This window comes from Saccostrea echinata, unplaced genomic scaffold (genome assembly GCF_033153115.1).
Source record: "Saccostrea echinata isolate AGI-Se365-2 ecotype Australia unplaced genomic scaffold, CSIRO_AGI_Sech_v1 ptg000006l, whole genome shotgun sequence".
Lineage (NCBI taxonomy): Eukaryota > Metazoa > Mollusca > Bivalvia > Ostreida > Ostreidae > Saccostrea > Saccostrea echinata.
Window position 1 is genome coordinate 1,833,034 of NW_026889755.1, and position 15,003 is coordinate 1,848,036.

The 15,003-nt window shown below is 31.8% G+C and overlaps 1 protein-coding gene across 1 annotated transcript in view; it reads left to right on the plus strand.

Annotated features, from left to right (window-relative positions):
- The window catches only part of LOC133180143 (multiple epidermal growth factor-like domains protein 6), a 32,145-nt gene extending 22,556 nt beyond the window's left edge, over positions 1-9,589 (plus strand). Inside the window, exons 3-9 of the mRNA XM_061314716.1 lie at positions 2,265-2,504; positions 3,432-3,566; positions 3,713-3,853; positions 4,155-4,295; positions 4,410-4,550; positions 9,072-9,189; positions 9,367-9,589. Of these exons, the coding sequence (XP_061170700.1) occupies positions 2,265-2,504; positions 3,432-3,566; positions 3,713-3,853; positions 4,155-4,295; positions 4,410-4,550; positions 9,072-9,189; positions 9,367-9,589 (1,139 nt within the window). The remainder of the gene's footprint in view (positions 1-2,264; positions 2,505-3,431; positions 3,567-3,712; positions 3,854-4,154; positions 4,296-4,409; positions 4,551-9,071; positions 9,190-9,366) is intronic.
- The last annotated feature ends 5,414 nt before the right edge of the window (positions 9,590-15,003 follow it).

Consider the following 15,003-nt stretch of genomic DNA (forward strand, 5'->3'; position numbering starts at 1 on the left):
TTGTTTATCATAACTATGTATTTAATTTGTTTCAATAATACCCAGGAGTAGAGAAGAAGATTTTCAAAGAAATAATGCATTTTCACTATATGATCTATATAGCCCCGCCCTAGCACCAGAACCCCTGACCCTGGGGTCATGAATTTCACAATTTTGGTAGAGGGCTCAATGCTTATTACAATCATGCCAACAGTTTGACTGCTTGATGTCCAGGAGTAAAGAAGAAGATTTTTAAAGATAGCACTAATTTTGATGGTTTTAGCCCCACCCCTCAGGCCCCAGGGGGGCAGGGACCATGAAATTCACAAATTTTGTACCCCTTCACCCATTGATGCTATATGCCAAAATTGGTTGAAATTGGTTCAGTGGTTCAAGAGAAGAAGCTGAAAATGTTCAAAAGTTTACGACCGACGGACGACTGACGACGGACGACGGACGACGACGGACGAAAACAGATAGCAATAGGTCACCTGAGTGACTCAGGTGACCTAACAAACAGCAGTAGTGCGTGTGTGATATTACAGTGTACATCATACATGGTGCGTTTCTGCATTTTGAGATCACGTTTTCTTTTAATGCTGTATAAGAACATAGTACAATGATGCATTCTTCTACTTCTGCTGACTCCTCAACTGCTTCTAATATAAGTCATCCATCCTTAAGAAATAAAATAATAATTATCGTGCATATGTTTTATCAAAACATTGATAATAAAACATTTTTAAAATACCTGTAGGTCACCTGAGTTACCCATTTGACTTATTCAGACCTGCCTACCCTTTTCATTGCGAGGATGTAATTTCAATACTCATTTGGGTGGAATTTCAGAGGTAAAGGCGTAATCCTGTATGTTTTCCTAGTTTGATGTTTTGCAATGATTCTATTTTGTCTAAATAAACCATCATTGAACAAAGCAAGCATGGGTATTTCTTTTTCAAATCATTTATTGACAAAAAGTCCATGTGTTGTACAACTGGTATCCTAAATGCAGTTATATCAAACTTATATAACGTACATGCCTAATGAACTTTTGGAAAATTTCTAGCAAATCACATAATTCAGAGTTTCATTTCAATGTTAATACAAATTCGACATTATTGCACTATTTCGTTTTCCTTACATTTAATTGTCTCTATGTTCTAAGCAATGTAAGAATAAACTGAATTGAAATTAAACTGACTTTACTTATTGCACAAATCATTCGAAGTTTTTTCCCCTAATCTTTGGCATGCCACCCGTTTAAAAAGGCACAACCACAAGGTATATTAAGTATGTTGTTTGTATCGTATCATATCGTGAAGAACTGAAACCCTCTATTAATTACAATGTAGTATTATTTACCTTCTCGGTTTCATTTAGGAAAGCCTCTACTTTAACTCCCAAGTTAGCCTTTCATTAAGGTGTCTAGGAATATTTAAAAGCTTGAAATTAAATTTCATGGCGTAACAGCGTAATTGTGTGGTAAAAAGCGGAAGAAATACGCCAAAAGCGGAATGGTAGGCAGGTCTGCCTATTGCATTACTTTAATTCATCATCTTTGTGTGTCAGAATTCAAGCCTACCTTGCAATTTAACAGGTACATGTTCTCTGAGTTTGTTTACACGCGGGTACACAGGAACTTCAGCTAATTTTAGTATGTGGGTTATATACTGTGGTATCCCTGGGCATAAATATATATCCTTGGGTACTAAATTGACAAAAATGCTATTTTCTCACAGCTCTATTTTTTCCCATTAACCTCTCAGAACTCAAATCATTTTCATTTGAAAACTATTCCCTTTGTTCATGTATGCGCACAAAAGCATTTTATTTTATTTTTTTTTTAATATTTTAAAAAAGTAATTAGATGCAAAATTATTTTCTATCTAAATCTCAACGCCAATTTTAAAAATGGTGATAATTGTATTCAAATATATATGCATGTACATAATTTTTAAGATTCGATCAAAAGAACCGCTAGAGATTGAAGATAAACAAAACAAAATTTTCAGCTGAACTTTAAGCATTTTTTTTTAATTTGCTAGCATTGGTATTTTAACCTTTATTTTTACACATGTTCTTTATTACACTGGTTACACTGTTACACTGTTACACTGGCTTTCTTATTACATGTGTAATCATTCCAGTGCTTTATTTATGTATGATATATAAGTAACCAAACACTATTGTACTTAAAGGAAATTCAGATTCCTTATAGAAGATATTAGAAGTTCAACATGAAGTACATTTTTGTGTTGAAATATTTTAAACCCTTTTTTTTCTAGAGGATCGACAAAGAGGCCGATTTGCAGGATTTTCTTTGTTTATATCAGAGTCTGGAAAAAGAGAGAACCACTCACTTTGTTACAAAGACGGACCAGAATTACCTCCATTGAATTTTACGACAACTTGTACCGGATACGGACGTTATGTCATCTTTTACAATGAACGATTAGATGGAGTTGATTATCCTGATGGATACGAAATCCACACACTTACTGAGTTATGCGAAGTGATAGTAAAAGGTTTCATGTAACTTACACTTTGAATATTTTTTCCTACTACTTATTGGTATTGCACATTGTTATGAAATTGCACTGATGATCTTTCTATACTTTTGTTGCAGATCATTTTTTTAATCCCTTTCAATATGTTTTCATGTAATAAAGATATTCTTGTAGAGATATGAATTAGTTTAACATCTAAATGCACGATTTTCCCTATTTCTGTTTAGCAATAATTCGTTGTTTTCGCACATATTTTCTATGGGTTAATGATAGCCTTTAATGAAATTGAAATAATCAAACTTAACAATTACATCTTTATGCGGTATTATTTTCTCAATGTCAAACAATATTTCTTATTATTGAAAAAAAGGGTCTTTGATGTTTGTTTGAAAACTGAACAACAACAGTGATAGTTCTAGATCTGGGACCCATTTTACAAAAGAACTTACAACTAAGATCAACATATAATTCCACCTATTTCTTTCTATGGGACATTAATTTAAATATGTTTTTTTTAATAGTTTTCCAAAAAAAAAAATAAAAAAAATTAAAAAAAATAAAAAGATACGTTCATGTCATCGATTTTAAATAGAATAATTAATTTTGAAAAAATATACAATCCACTAAAGTATTTGGTCTTAGTCGTAAGTTCTTTTTGTGAAACGGGTCCCTGGACTTAGGTCCTAAATATCCTAAATATTCTTATTTAATGCGACGCAAATATACTTATAAAAATATTGTATGATACGATGATGATAACGAACAATAATCAATCTCAAAAGCCCATTGAAACAACACAGATTTGGAGCAGAGTGAATAGAGACCTCTATAAATATAAGAGGTTGGGCCAGGTGCCATGATGTAGTATTGTTATTTTTATGACCAAAAAGCCAAAATCTGTGATTTAATTACATAGTTAATAAGTAAAGGTTTTGTTTTAATCAGGTTGTAATAAATCCTCATATGGAAGAAATTGTGACAGAAAATGTTCCGTCAACTGTGAGGATCAAAGATGTAACATCGTAAATGGAACATGCATAAGATGCACGAAAGGGTGGAAAGGAAGCTCATGTGAAAATAGCAAGAACATTATCTTATCTGTTTTCGGTCTAGTTTTAGCGTTAATTAATGATGACTTAATGCAATTTAAAATAGTTAAGGCGTAATCATAATTTACAACATGAAGCCTTTTTTTGGTTGATATCGAGCTGCATTTCTTTTAACAGAGTGTCCAAAAGGATGGTATGGGCTAGGATGTAAACAACAATGTTCTGGCCATTGTATAAATAACGAAGTCTGTAATCACGCGACCGGTCGTTGTGATAATGGATGTGCTGATGGATGGATAGGAATAACATGTGAAGAATGTAAATATTACACACCTATTTGATCAAATATAATCTTTCATTACATAACTAAACCAAAACTAGCTTGAAAAATGTAATAAAGATGTTTGTTAAAGATTTTAAGTATTTTTTTTAAAATTCCAGTAACACAAAAGCCTCTGCTTTTTAATTTAAGTTAAAATACATAAATTATATTTTAATAAAAGGTTAAAAAAATAAATCATCAAAATCCAAAGTATAAGTTGCCTTATTGTTTTGAAAGTCCCCAGTAGTGTTACTACAAAACATACTAAAACTTCCTGTATATGGTCATTGTTAACAGCATGTAAAGATGGAAGCTATGGACCAGGTTGTATATATAACTGCAGCGGTCACTGTTTTGATGATGTCTACTGTAACAAACAAACTGGACACTGTGGCACAGGGTGTAAACCAGGATATACAGGGAGTTTATGTAAAACAGGTATATTACAGGAAAACCAAAGCAAGAAACAGCAATTAATTTCTAAAAATATCAAAATTTAGAAATTGACGCAATAAAGTAAAACAGTTTGACTGTTCTCTCAAATATCCATAGAATGCACCATAGGATACTTCGGAAACCAATGCAAGGAACATTGCAGCCATAACTGTTTGAATGATGAGATATGTAACCACATTGACGGAGTATGTACAAATGGGTGCAAGGACGGATATATCGGGGAAAGATGTAATAAATGTAAGACAAAACTGTGACAATTTCAGTCTATATTGTCCTTTTTCTAGATTAAAGCAGAATAAGAAAATACAACAGACGGTTGTTTTGTCTAATAATCAGCGGACTTTATCTTTGAGATTTATACTTGGGTCAAAATAAAGTCTCAAAAGTAATCCCTAGGACAGAACAAATCTAAGGTAGTACAAACCACCTTTGAAATCAATTTTGACCCATTTCGTCTTAAACATGCCAGTAAAATATCACGTTAATGTCAACTATCAATTATCTTTGGAAGAATTAGAAATACAAGGTATGACATGTATTTACCTTATTCTGTAAAAACAAAATTGAGACATCTTATATATTGGACATTCTCAAGCCTACGTTTAGAATGAGTTTGTGTCATCTACGAGGGTTGTTAGGAAAGTTCGCGGACACATTGATTTGTGTACTTTGAAGAATCCAAAAAATGTCTCTGAAATGTAAAGGTTTGAAAAACTAACTCGCTCCGTGAAGCATGTTTTGTCTAAATAATTTAGCTGTATATTTTTAAAGATCATCGGAAAACACCAAATCTTTATATTTGTAAAATACGTATCTTTTCTATCCGCAGAGTTTTACTGATTTCATACAAATAGCGCGATCACAATAGAACCTGTTCGCGAACTTTTCTAACAACCCTCGTACATACAGATTAACCGGTTGCCTTTTTTAAATAAAGGGCAACTTGCTTTGTAGAAGAATTGATTTTTTTAAAATCTCATAAATATCAGAAACCTATCGTCCAATGATCCTCCTTTTCATACATTTTAATCTTTGTTCCATTTCAATCATTCTCTCGATTTTTTGCTAAATTTAAATGATGCTTTCCTTTAAGGTGGTATGGGACACCGAACGAAACTTTTCCTACATATTTATTTACCCAAATTAGGAGAATTTGAAATACCCCTACCTTCAGTGCGTTAAATTGTAATTTTGAATAATTTTTTATTATCTTAATGAGAAATACAAAAATGATTTTTTTTTCTTACATAATAATTCTTTCTTTAAAAGCATGAAAATCTAGACAGGAGTTTACTAATATAAAGTGTATATAAAAACAAAAATAACATGTCTTAGTATTTTTTTTAATTTTCCGCAAAAAATAAGCGTAAAAACTTGGAATACTTGATTTCTTGAAAACAGACGGATAACATTTCATGAAAGTCTACATTTAGAATGTATCTTTATATGTTAGCAAAGTGAAATAAACAAATTGAAAATATAGATATAAATGAAAAATATAAAATGCATTTAAAAATTTTTGAATTAACAGATCCGAACGGAAGAGTTATTCTTCTTTATTTTCCAAGGGTTAAAAAAAACCTAGGTGCTATTTCAGAAATGATGGGCATTTTTTCCCAAACATAAAAATAATCGCACTTTGTTGCAGTGGTACTTTTCAACTTTGAACTGTTTTGAAAACAATACATGGACAATCGCTTTCCAGGACGTGTCTTGTTCAGAGAGTTTTGCGACTATATACAACAGCTAGCTGATTTGTGACCAAACAGTTACTTCTTGAATTAAATAACAAAGAACACCAGCTCTGGTTAACGTGATAATTGATTGGTCATAATTCCACAATGTGAAGTAATCGCACTTATCCATGCCTCACCACACACAAGATGCTGTACAGTTACATGTACTCAAACAATTGAAATACAGCTTTTGCTTAAAAGTGTTCAAATGCAGGGGTATGCTTTTCAAATGTCCGTAGAACAATTATAAGTCAATTTACATACTTTCATTTTTTTTTTTTGGTCTATTTTTAAAGAAAATGTCGACTTGTGAGAATTTGCATTGAAATGGTTCCAGAGTATTCTTTTAAAGGGTGTATCTACAAATTTTGACCCAATAATAAGACTCATGAAAATCAAAACAATACTGCAAACGGAAATACGTCATAAGGTGGAGGTATCCCATACTACCTTAAGACAAAAGGAGAAAATTTACATGTGAATTTGCACATTTTACATCATAGACCACTCAGATACACTGGTATCAATATATCTTACTGATTCAAAGAATCGAAAAGGTAACCTTTACAAGCAGCTTCGCATTTTTTTTTTTTTTTGTAATTTATCAATTGATAATCTTTATACAATGAACATTCTAATTTTGTATGTCTGATTTTATCCTTTTCTAACAGGTGTCTGATAATCTATATTGCAGTCTATAAATAGATAAATGTTTATTATATTGAAGTATTTTGTAGCATTTTAAATTCCATTTTAGCCTGTCAGCACGGATATTTTGGAAAAAATTGTTCTGGTGTTTGCTCAAAGAGATGCATCGGTACATGTAAATTTGCAGACGGATCTTGTAACTGTGCCCCTGGTTGGAGGAATTCAAGCTGCAGTAAAGGTATATTGTAAGCTACTATAATACGGAGATTGCAAAGATCGTGACTGCTTTTTTTCACTTTCAGGAATTGTTAAATACTTGAGAAATAATTCCCGCGTAGGAGAAATTTTTGGAAAATATACCCCAATAGTCGAGAGATTTTGTTGGCAAAGAAAAAAAAACGATCCCGGAAGGGGTTTTCATTGGCCATCAAAATATCGAGACCGAGGGGTATATTCTCCAACAATTCGGCCGACGAGGGATGTTAAACCTCTTTATAGAGAAAATCAGAAGTTAGATTTTGACGTAATCAAAAGTGTCTTATGACGTCACAATAAATGCTTATCCTCGTTTATTTGTATCACAACTTTAGATAAAATGCAATGTATTCAGGACCTAAAGTATTTTTTCCCAGTCAATTATCGTCACAATCAAAAGATTCCTCTATCATTTTCCTAGTGACCGCAGTCAAAATGAAAGGAAACCGGTAAAAATTAATTGATAATTTGTTGATGACGTTTGTGATTTGTTGGAGAATAATGCCCGCGACATCGGTTTGATGTTTGCGATAACCGAAGTAGAATTGATAATTATCAGACAAGATTTTTTTGAACTTTGTATTATCGTTTACTAATGTGAAAGAATCATTATAATCACATATCTTGTTTAATTTTAAAAATATTTCCATAATAATAATGTTAAAAATTTGTTACCAATACTGCAGGTTTAAATTTGCTACCACGGACATGTTTATTTTTTTTAAATAGAGACATAGATATATTTCATTCATATAATAAACCTTATTTAAATCAAAGTCCTATTCAAAGGTATGCTTTTAATGCATATCATGATCATATGCTAATTTTTTGCAATTAATTTTGGCTAGTAAGAGTTTTTGTTAACTAACATGTATGTTAGCTGGTGAACATGCAGTGACTTAACTGCTTAATATTTATGTTTTTACGACTATGCCGATTTATGAAACAGAAAATGGTATCTGAACTGCATGAATTAGAACTGCTGAGAACACTACATCATATACTGTTCAATTATTTCTTCTGGGAGGGGGGATTTTGTGGTTTTCATGGTATGAAAACACCAACAAATTCATATCTCCCATGAAATGTAAACTTTCGTAACGACGTACTTTTGATCTTGCTATGTTGCAACACGAAATGTAATAACAAAGCAAAATGTAATAAACTGGAATGATTGCATTTTGCGTTATTACATTTTGCATCGAGATCAAGGCAAAATGTAATAATCAAAAATATATATTGTTGATTATTACATTTTGCCTTATCAACGAAGAATGTAATAACGCAAAATGTAATAAAAATATATATTGTTATTATATTTTGCGTTATTACATTCTGCGTTGATAAGACAAAATGTAATAATCCCAGTTTATTACATCTTGCGCTGTTATTACATCTCGCGTTGTAAAAATGCTAGCCTCCGTTTATCTCAACAAATCGTAGAAGGTGTCTGTTAACTTACTCAAATATATAATGATAGAATGTCTTCCTGGAACATTTGGAGTAAATTGTCAACATCGATGTAGTGGACATTGTATTCAGAATGACAGCTGCAGTAGATTTGACGGTAGCTGTCCAAAAGGGTGTAAAAGCCCATACAGTGGATTGGCATGTGAATATAATGGTGAGTAACACAGGGTCATTCTTAAATTTCTTTTTTCTTGAATTATTTTAGAAATAAAAATATATTAAAATATCACAGCGTTGTTGGGGGAGGGGGATGATATCTGAAGCTATTCAAATTGCAAGGAAAACAGCAATGCACTCAGAAAGTTATCTATAAAAGTAAAAAATACTTTGAGTTTATTGACTTTTTATTATACTTTTTGGAAATGGTTATACCTCTTAAACACTGTTACAGTAATTTTAACTTGTAGAGTTTGAATGTATTGAATCTTGTCATTGTATTTATTGTTGACTTTTGATGCCAAAAAAGCGTTATATGATTGAAAATTTAATGATGTTTTCTGGACAGCTTAATTTTCATAATTCAATGAAAAGGTATTTTAAATTGCATTTGTTATAAATCATAATAATACAAATCAGTATTTTGTGTCGTATACCACTTTACGGTTTCTTAATCAAAAGATAGCAATTTTTTTCGTATGAACACTTTCAGCAATCTCGGCTTCTGATGCTGTGTGCAGTAACAAGAATCACAGTGCCATTACAATAGGCTTTGGTGTCTCACTTTCTGTGAATTTGATATTTCTTGCTGGAATTGTATTTTTATTCAGGTAAAGTAAACCATTTCTTTCAAATAGTAAGAAAGACAAACGATAAACAACAGACATATTACTCTTATTTCCAAAGAATTGTTAAAATAATAATTAAAAAATATTCAGAAAATTCCATCTTACTATTAATTATTCCTGATTTTTTGGTAAAGTTTACTTGAACGTTCTTTCTTGTAGGAGACAGATGTTACAAAATTTCAGAACAAGTAATAATTCAAGACCTGTTGGAAAATTTTCTCAAGACACCCAAGTTATTGAAGAAGTGATGGAGAATAAAAACAACTATCAGCAATTAATGGCCTCTACAGATAACAATGAATATCAAGTCATACACACGTCAGACAAAAATCCATCAGAACCAGGAAACACATACCAAAACCTTGCATTGAGTACTCTATAGGGACTTACAATAGGCATGTGTTCTACCCAATCCATTAAATGCTTTAAAGCTGAGGATTAATTTAACATGTCAAAGCATTAAAAATGAAGCTGTTACGATATTTCTTTCGCATGAACATTGGAAATTTTACCATGCTCAAGTATATCTGTGTCAAAATTCTATACAAAATTCTATTTTAATTCATATATCAAATTTCAGCGTTCTACCGTGCTAAAATTGATATTTATGTACGGACATTTAGAAATTGCAAAACCCAATGTATTTTGATATCTAGATTGCAAAACTATTGTTACCTGGTGAGAAAAAAATTTATGTAGGTTGATTATATGAGTTTTTTATGCGTCTTATCTACAACTTTTGAGGGGTTTACCTACGATTGCATTCACGATGAAAACAACGTTTTAACGTTTAAACTAATTCTAGTGGTCTTTTGGTCTAATAGTCAAATTGCACTAGTACTGTTGTGAGGAGCAGAAAATCCACAAGATCAGTATTTCGCTTTTCAGTAGGAGAAAGGGTACACCGGAAGTAGAACATCTTTCGTCACTAGCTCTTAAGAATATATGAAATATGCTTCTTGTCATTGCTGTGATTGATTGATTAATTGTACATATATGTTGTTTTACGTCCCAATCGAGAAGTTTTCATTCATTTAGAGACGTCAACGTATACCGGTGAAGGGCTTCAAATTTAGACTTTGACTCGGCACTCAGGGCCAGTGAGCAGTGAGGGAAAGCCTGTCGTGACACTGGGCCTCGAATTTTAAGGTTTCGTTCGAAGGAACCGCAACTTTCACTTTAAAGTGTCAAGCGCATGGCGAAGGAACAGTTGCTACCCATTTTTTATCGACTTAGTCGACTTAGGTCAATCGCGGCCGAGATTCGAACTCACGACCTCCCGATCATGGAGCGAGCGCTCTACCGACTGACCTACCGTGGACGGTGCAATGGAAATGAATCGTTTGCATAAAAGCCAAATGTTATAGACAAATTGGCACAAAACTACAGATTACATGCGTTTAGTGTAGGCAGATATAATCTATGGCTATTAAAATCACATAAATCAAAACTTTCACATGTAACTTCACATTTACGCAACGGGCGTGCAAAAAGGAGAAAGAGATATTTTTTTTAATATCCCAAAAGGGTCACCGTAAAACAGTCTAAAAAACAAGTCGTCACAATCAAAGCCTTCATTGCGATTTGATAAATTGGGAGAATCAGATAAAAAAGCAAAAGGAAGAAATATTTAATGGCTTTGTTTTTACAGACTCGTGTAATTTTAGTACTCTTTTCAAAATGACGGATTGAATATCAGGAAAAATAAGATAAGTGGTATATATCACCCAATCGATGCTGCATTTCGTAAATCGATGTCAACAAATCGAAATTAATTTTTCTTAGTAGGACAAACATGTTCATATGAGACATGTACCTCTTTCAATGTTTTAGCAAGTATTGCCAAATTCAAAATTCCTAACCGAGGAAGAATAGATATCATTTGACTATTGTTATATTTATTTAGCTGCACGGGTAGCACTTGCTATGGGTCAGGTAACCTATCTCTCTCTATCCCCTCTCTCAGTGTAAAATGTTTATGAATCTTTTCAACCAAAATATAACCAACCAGTATCTTGAACCAAAATCTGTCATGAATCTGATGATAATATGGCAAGATGTAAACAAGGATATAAATATCATGGAATGTTATTTAAAGGAGTATGTTTTTTTTTATATGAATGAAGCGCTTTGTCCGACAAAATTCATAAACATATCAATTTAGATAAGAATAAGTATTGTATTAATGTAATACCAACCTTAATTATAAAATTTGAAGGGAAGATAAGGATAGATAAAAGAGTTTAAAAGAGATTATTTTGTTACCAAAAAAAAAGAACGACATCTTCTGAGGCATATTCAGATTTTCAACATTGTTTCCCTCCTTTATTCACACAAAAATGTGTGACCCCGCATTGCAACCCAATCATTGGCCTAACAGGTTTTAGTTGTTACCGAAATTGAACCGCTGAACATGAATTTTTAATTTATAGTATTAATGAATATATCATTTTTTTTTTTAAATTTAATATAAATAAAGCTAACATGGCTTTTACGTTAGGGGAAGAAAAAAAAATTTATTTGTGTATTTTATAAATTTGATCCCGATTTTAGCCATAATCTAATCTAGAGTATTTATATCAAATAATTTTAAAAAATGATTGAGAAACATATATGTCTCCCACGTACTAATATTAAAAAGTGAACTTTTTCGGACAACAACATATGATTCGTTGGACCTGGAGGGGAAATGTTGCCCCTGAGGCCTCCGGCAACATTTTCACATTCAGTTCGAACAAATCACATGTTCCTGTCATACCCAGTCAATAACTGTATAATGTTTAGTTTGAATCTTGAAAAAAATAAGGGTCGAATAATCCTTGAGGGGAACCAGTTACCAAGTTTAATTTCTCTCAAGGAAAAGGTTCTCAAATTATTGAACAAACAATATTTTCCAATACCTAGAGTGGGTTTACCATGACGTTTGACCCCCTGATGTAATAGCCTACACCGCTAATCTCCTCAAGAGAAACTTGTCTACCAAGTTTGATATAAGTCAAGAAAAGGATTCTTATGAAATTGAGCGGTAAATATCTTTCTATGTCCAGTTTGACTTTAGACAGGGTGACCGAAAAATCATTAGGGGTCATTTACTCTTTAATGAATACCAAAGTACATATATAAGTTTTATGGTTTTAAAGATATTGAATGGACAAGATTTCCTGCCTATTATAGTTTGACCTTGTGACTTCAAAATCAACAAGCATTCTGAGAGTATTGCATTAGCAATACTAGTTCCCTACCGGCAAGTGTAATCTGGTTCCGGTTGAAATTTTTTTTTTTATATAATTTATTGTATTTTCAATGGTTTCTTTTTACAAAAAAAAAATTGAGAGAGAGATAGAGAGAGGGGAGAGAGAGAGAGGATTATGAAAATAAGTCATTCAAAGGTCTCCAGATTTCATCAAAAGATTCTCTTTCATTATTTTTATAAGATATATATTTTTGTAATTAATACATTGTCTTAATAGAGGATATCAACCCACCTAAGGAAATGTTTCTGTTTGTACATTTGTACAGATAAATGTAATATTTGATTTGTAGAGCGATAATATTTTTAAGCTTGTCAGTTTTCTTTACAGAGCCTAGTAAAAATTCCTTTTTTGAGAAGGTTATAGTAGAGTGGATTCTATCAAAGCAGTTCTTTGCAAAATTCTCTAAAAGAGTCTGAACATGTTCACATTCCCACAACAAGTGTTCAATTGTTTCAGTTTCTGTTTTACAAAGAGTACATACATTACTGTCAATTTTATTAATTTTATGCAGGAAGGAATTTGTTGCTAGTATTTTATGATTTATTCTAAATTGGAACCACTGAAGTTTTGTGTTTTTTGTAATTTTGAATGGGAGTAAGAAGATTTTCTCCCATTCACCATTGCTCAAGTCAAAGACTCTATTCCAAGAGATTTTACCCAAAGGTTCGATTATTTGTTTGATTAATATTTCATAAAAATCATGGGATTTTTTGGCTTTCAGCAGAGAATTAACATTCTCTGGAATATATGGATAAGTTACCTTTAATAAATTATTAGGATCTCTGTTTATCTTTCTCAGCCATTCTAATATTGCTGCTTTTATGCCATTATATTCAAGAAAATGTGTTTTTATCCCGTATTTCGCGTGCAGGTCATTCAAACTCATAAATGACCCATCTTCATAAAGTATGTCACTAATACATGAAATATTGCCTGAAAACCATCTTCTATAGAAAAATGGCCTTTTATTAATAATTAAATGTTTAGAAATAATGGTTCTAAAGAAAGAAGTGTGTCATTTTGTAAGGATTTTTCACAAAAGTTTAACCATGCTTACAACACACCCTCCGAAATATATTTTTAAATCATTCACTTTTTTGACAACATACTCTTGCCCACAGTATACAACTTTTTTAATGTCAACATCCAAAAAAGAATCCAACCCATTGTCCTGTATTAACAATTTTTTCATCCATACTAGTTTTAAGGACATAATGAACTCTCTTACACTGATCATCTTGAAGCCCCCTTCCTTATAATTCATTATACAAATTTTCCTTTTCAGTCTTGAATTATTACTACCCATTACAAATGTTTAGAAAATCTTTTCTAATTCTTTTATTTGTATTTCAGAGGGATTTGGAAGAGATGCAAAAATATGATTTAAGGTCGGTAGTAAAAGGGTTTTTAAAACTATCAAGCGACCAAGAGGAGTTAAATTTCTCTTGTTCCAGTGTTGTATTAATTTTTTTATATTACCGATTTTAGATGCATAATTAAGCATAAGTATATTTTGAAGATTTGTATCAAATTCAATGCCTAATAATTTAAAAGTTGCTTTTCCCCACTCTAATATATTATCTGTACATAGAGTATCATTGCTACCTTTTTTTGACCCAATCCAAACTACTTGAGTTTTACTATAATTTATATGCAAACCTGATATGTCCGCAAATTTTTTAAGAGTAACAAGACCAGACTAAAGTGATTTTTCACTTCCATCTAATATTAGAGAAGTATCATCTGCCAACATAGTTAACTTTTTTTCAGTATTCATAAACTGAATCCCTTTTATATCTATATTGTTTCTTGTGCTGATTGCAAGGATTTCTGCACAAATGAGGAATAAATATGGAGACAAAGGGTCTACTTGACGGCAGCCTCTGTGTAAGTTAAAAGACTGCGATAGATTTCCTCCTTGATTAACAGCAGCTGTAATATTTGTATAAAAAATATCAACCCATTTTCTAATGGAATTACTAAAATTAAAAAAATTGAGGGATTTCTGTAGAAAAGACCAAGACAAGGAATCAAAAGCTTTTTCAAAATCTACCAGGAGTAAAAGTCCTGGTATATGTTCTTCCTCTGTAAATTGCATGATATCATATATTAGTCTTATATTTTCAGAAATATTTCTTCCTTGTATAAAACCAGTTTGACCTCGATGAACAATTTTATCAAGATATTTTTTCATTCTATTAGCAATTGAGCCGGATGCGATTTTATAAATAGTATTTAGTAAAGAGATAGGTCTCCAGTTTTTTAAAAGTTGTCTGGGTTTATCACCTTTCGGTATACAAGTAATAATACCATGTCTTTGCGTGATACTTAAAGTATTGTTTTCATAAGCACAGTTAATGGACCTTACAACAAAAATTCCAACGGATTTCCAAAATACCTTTAAAAACTCTGTTTGATTTCATATTATGGAGTGTTTGTGAAGCTTCTTTTAATGTTGTTTTACCTTCTGTCTCCAAGAACTCAACTTTTGAAAGTTTAAGAATATTTGGAAAGTTTAATTCATCATCAAGATTGATGTCAT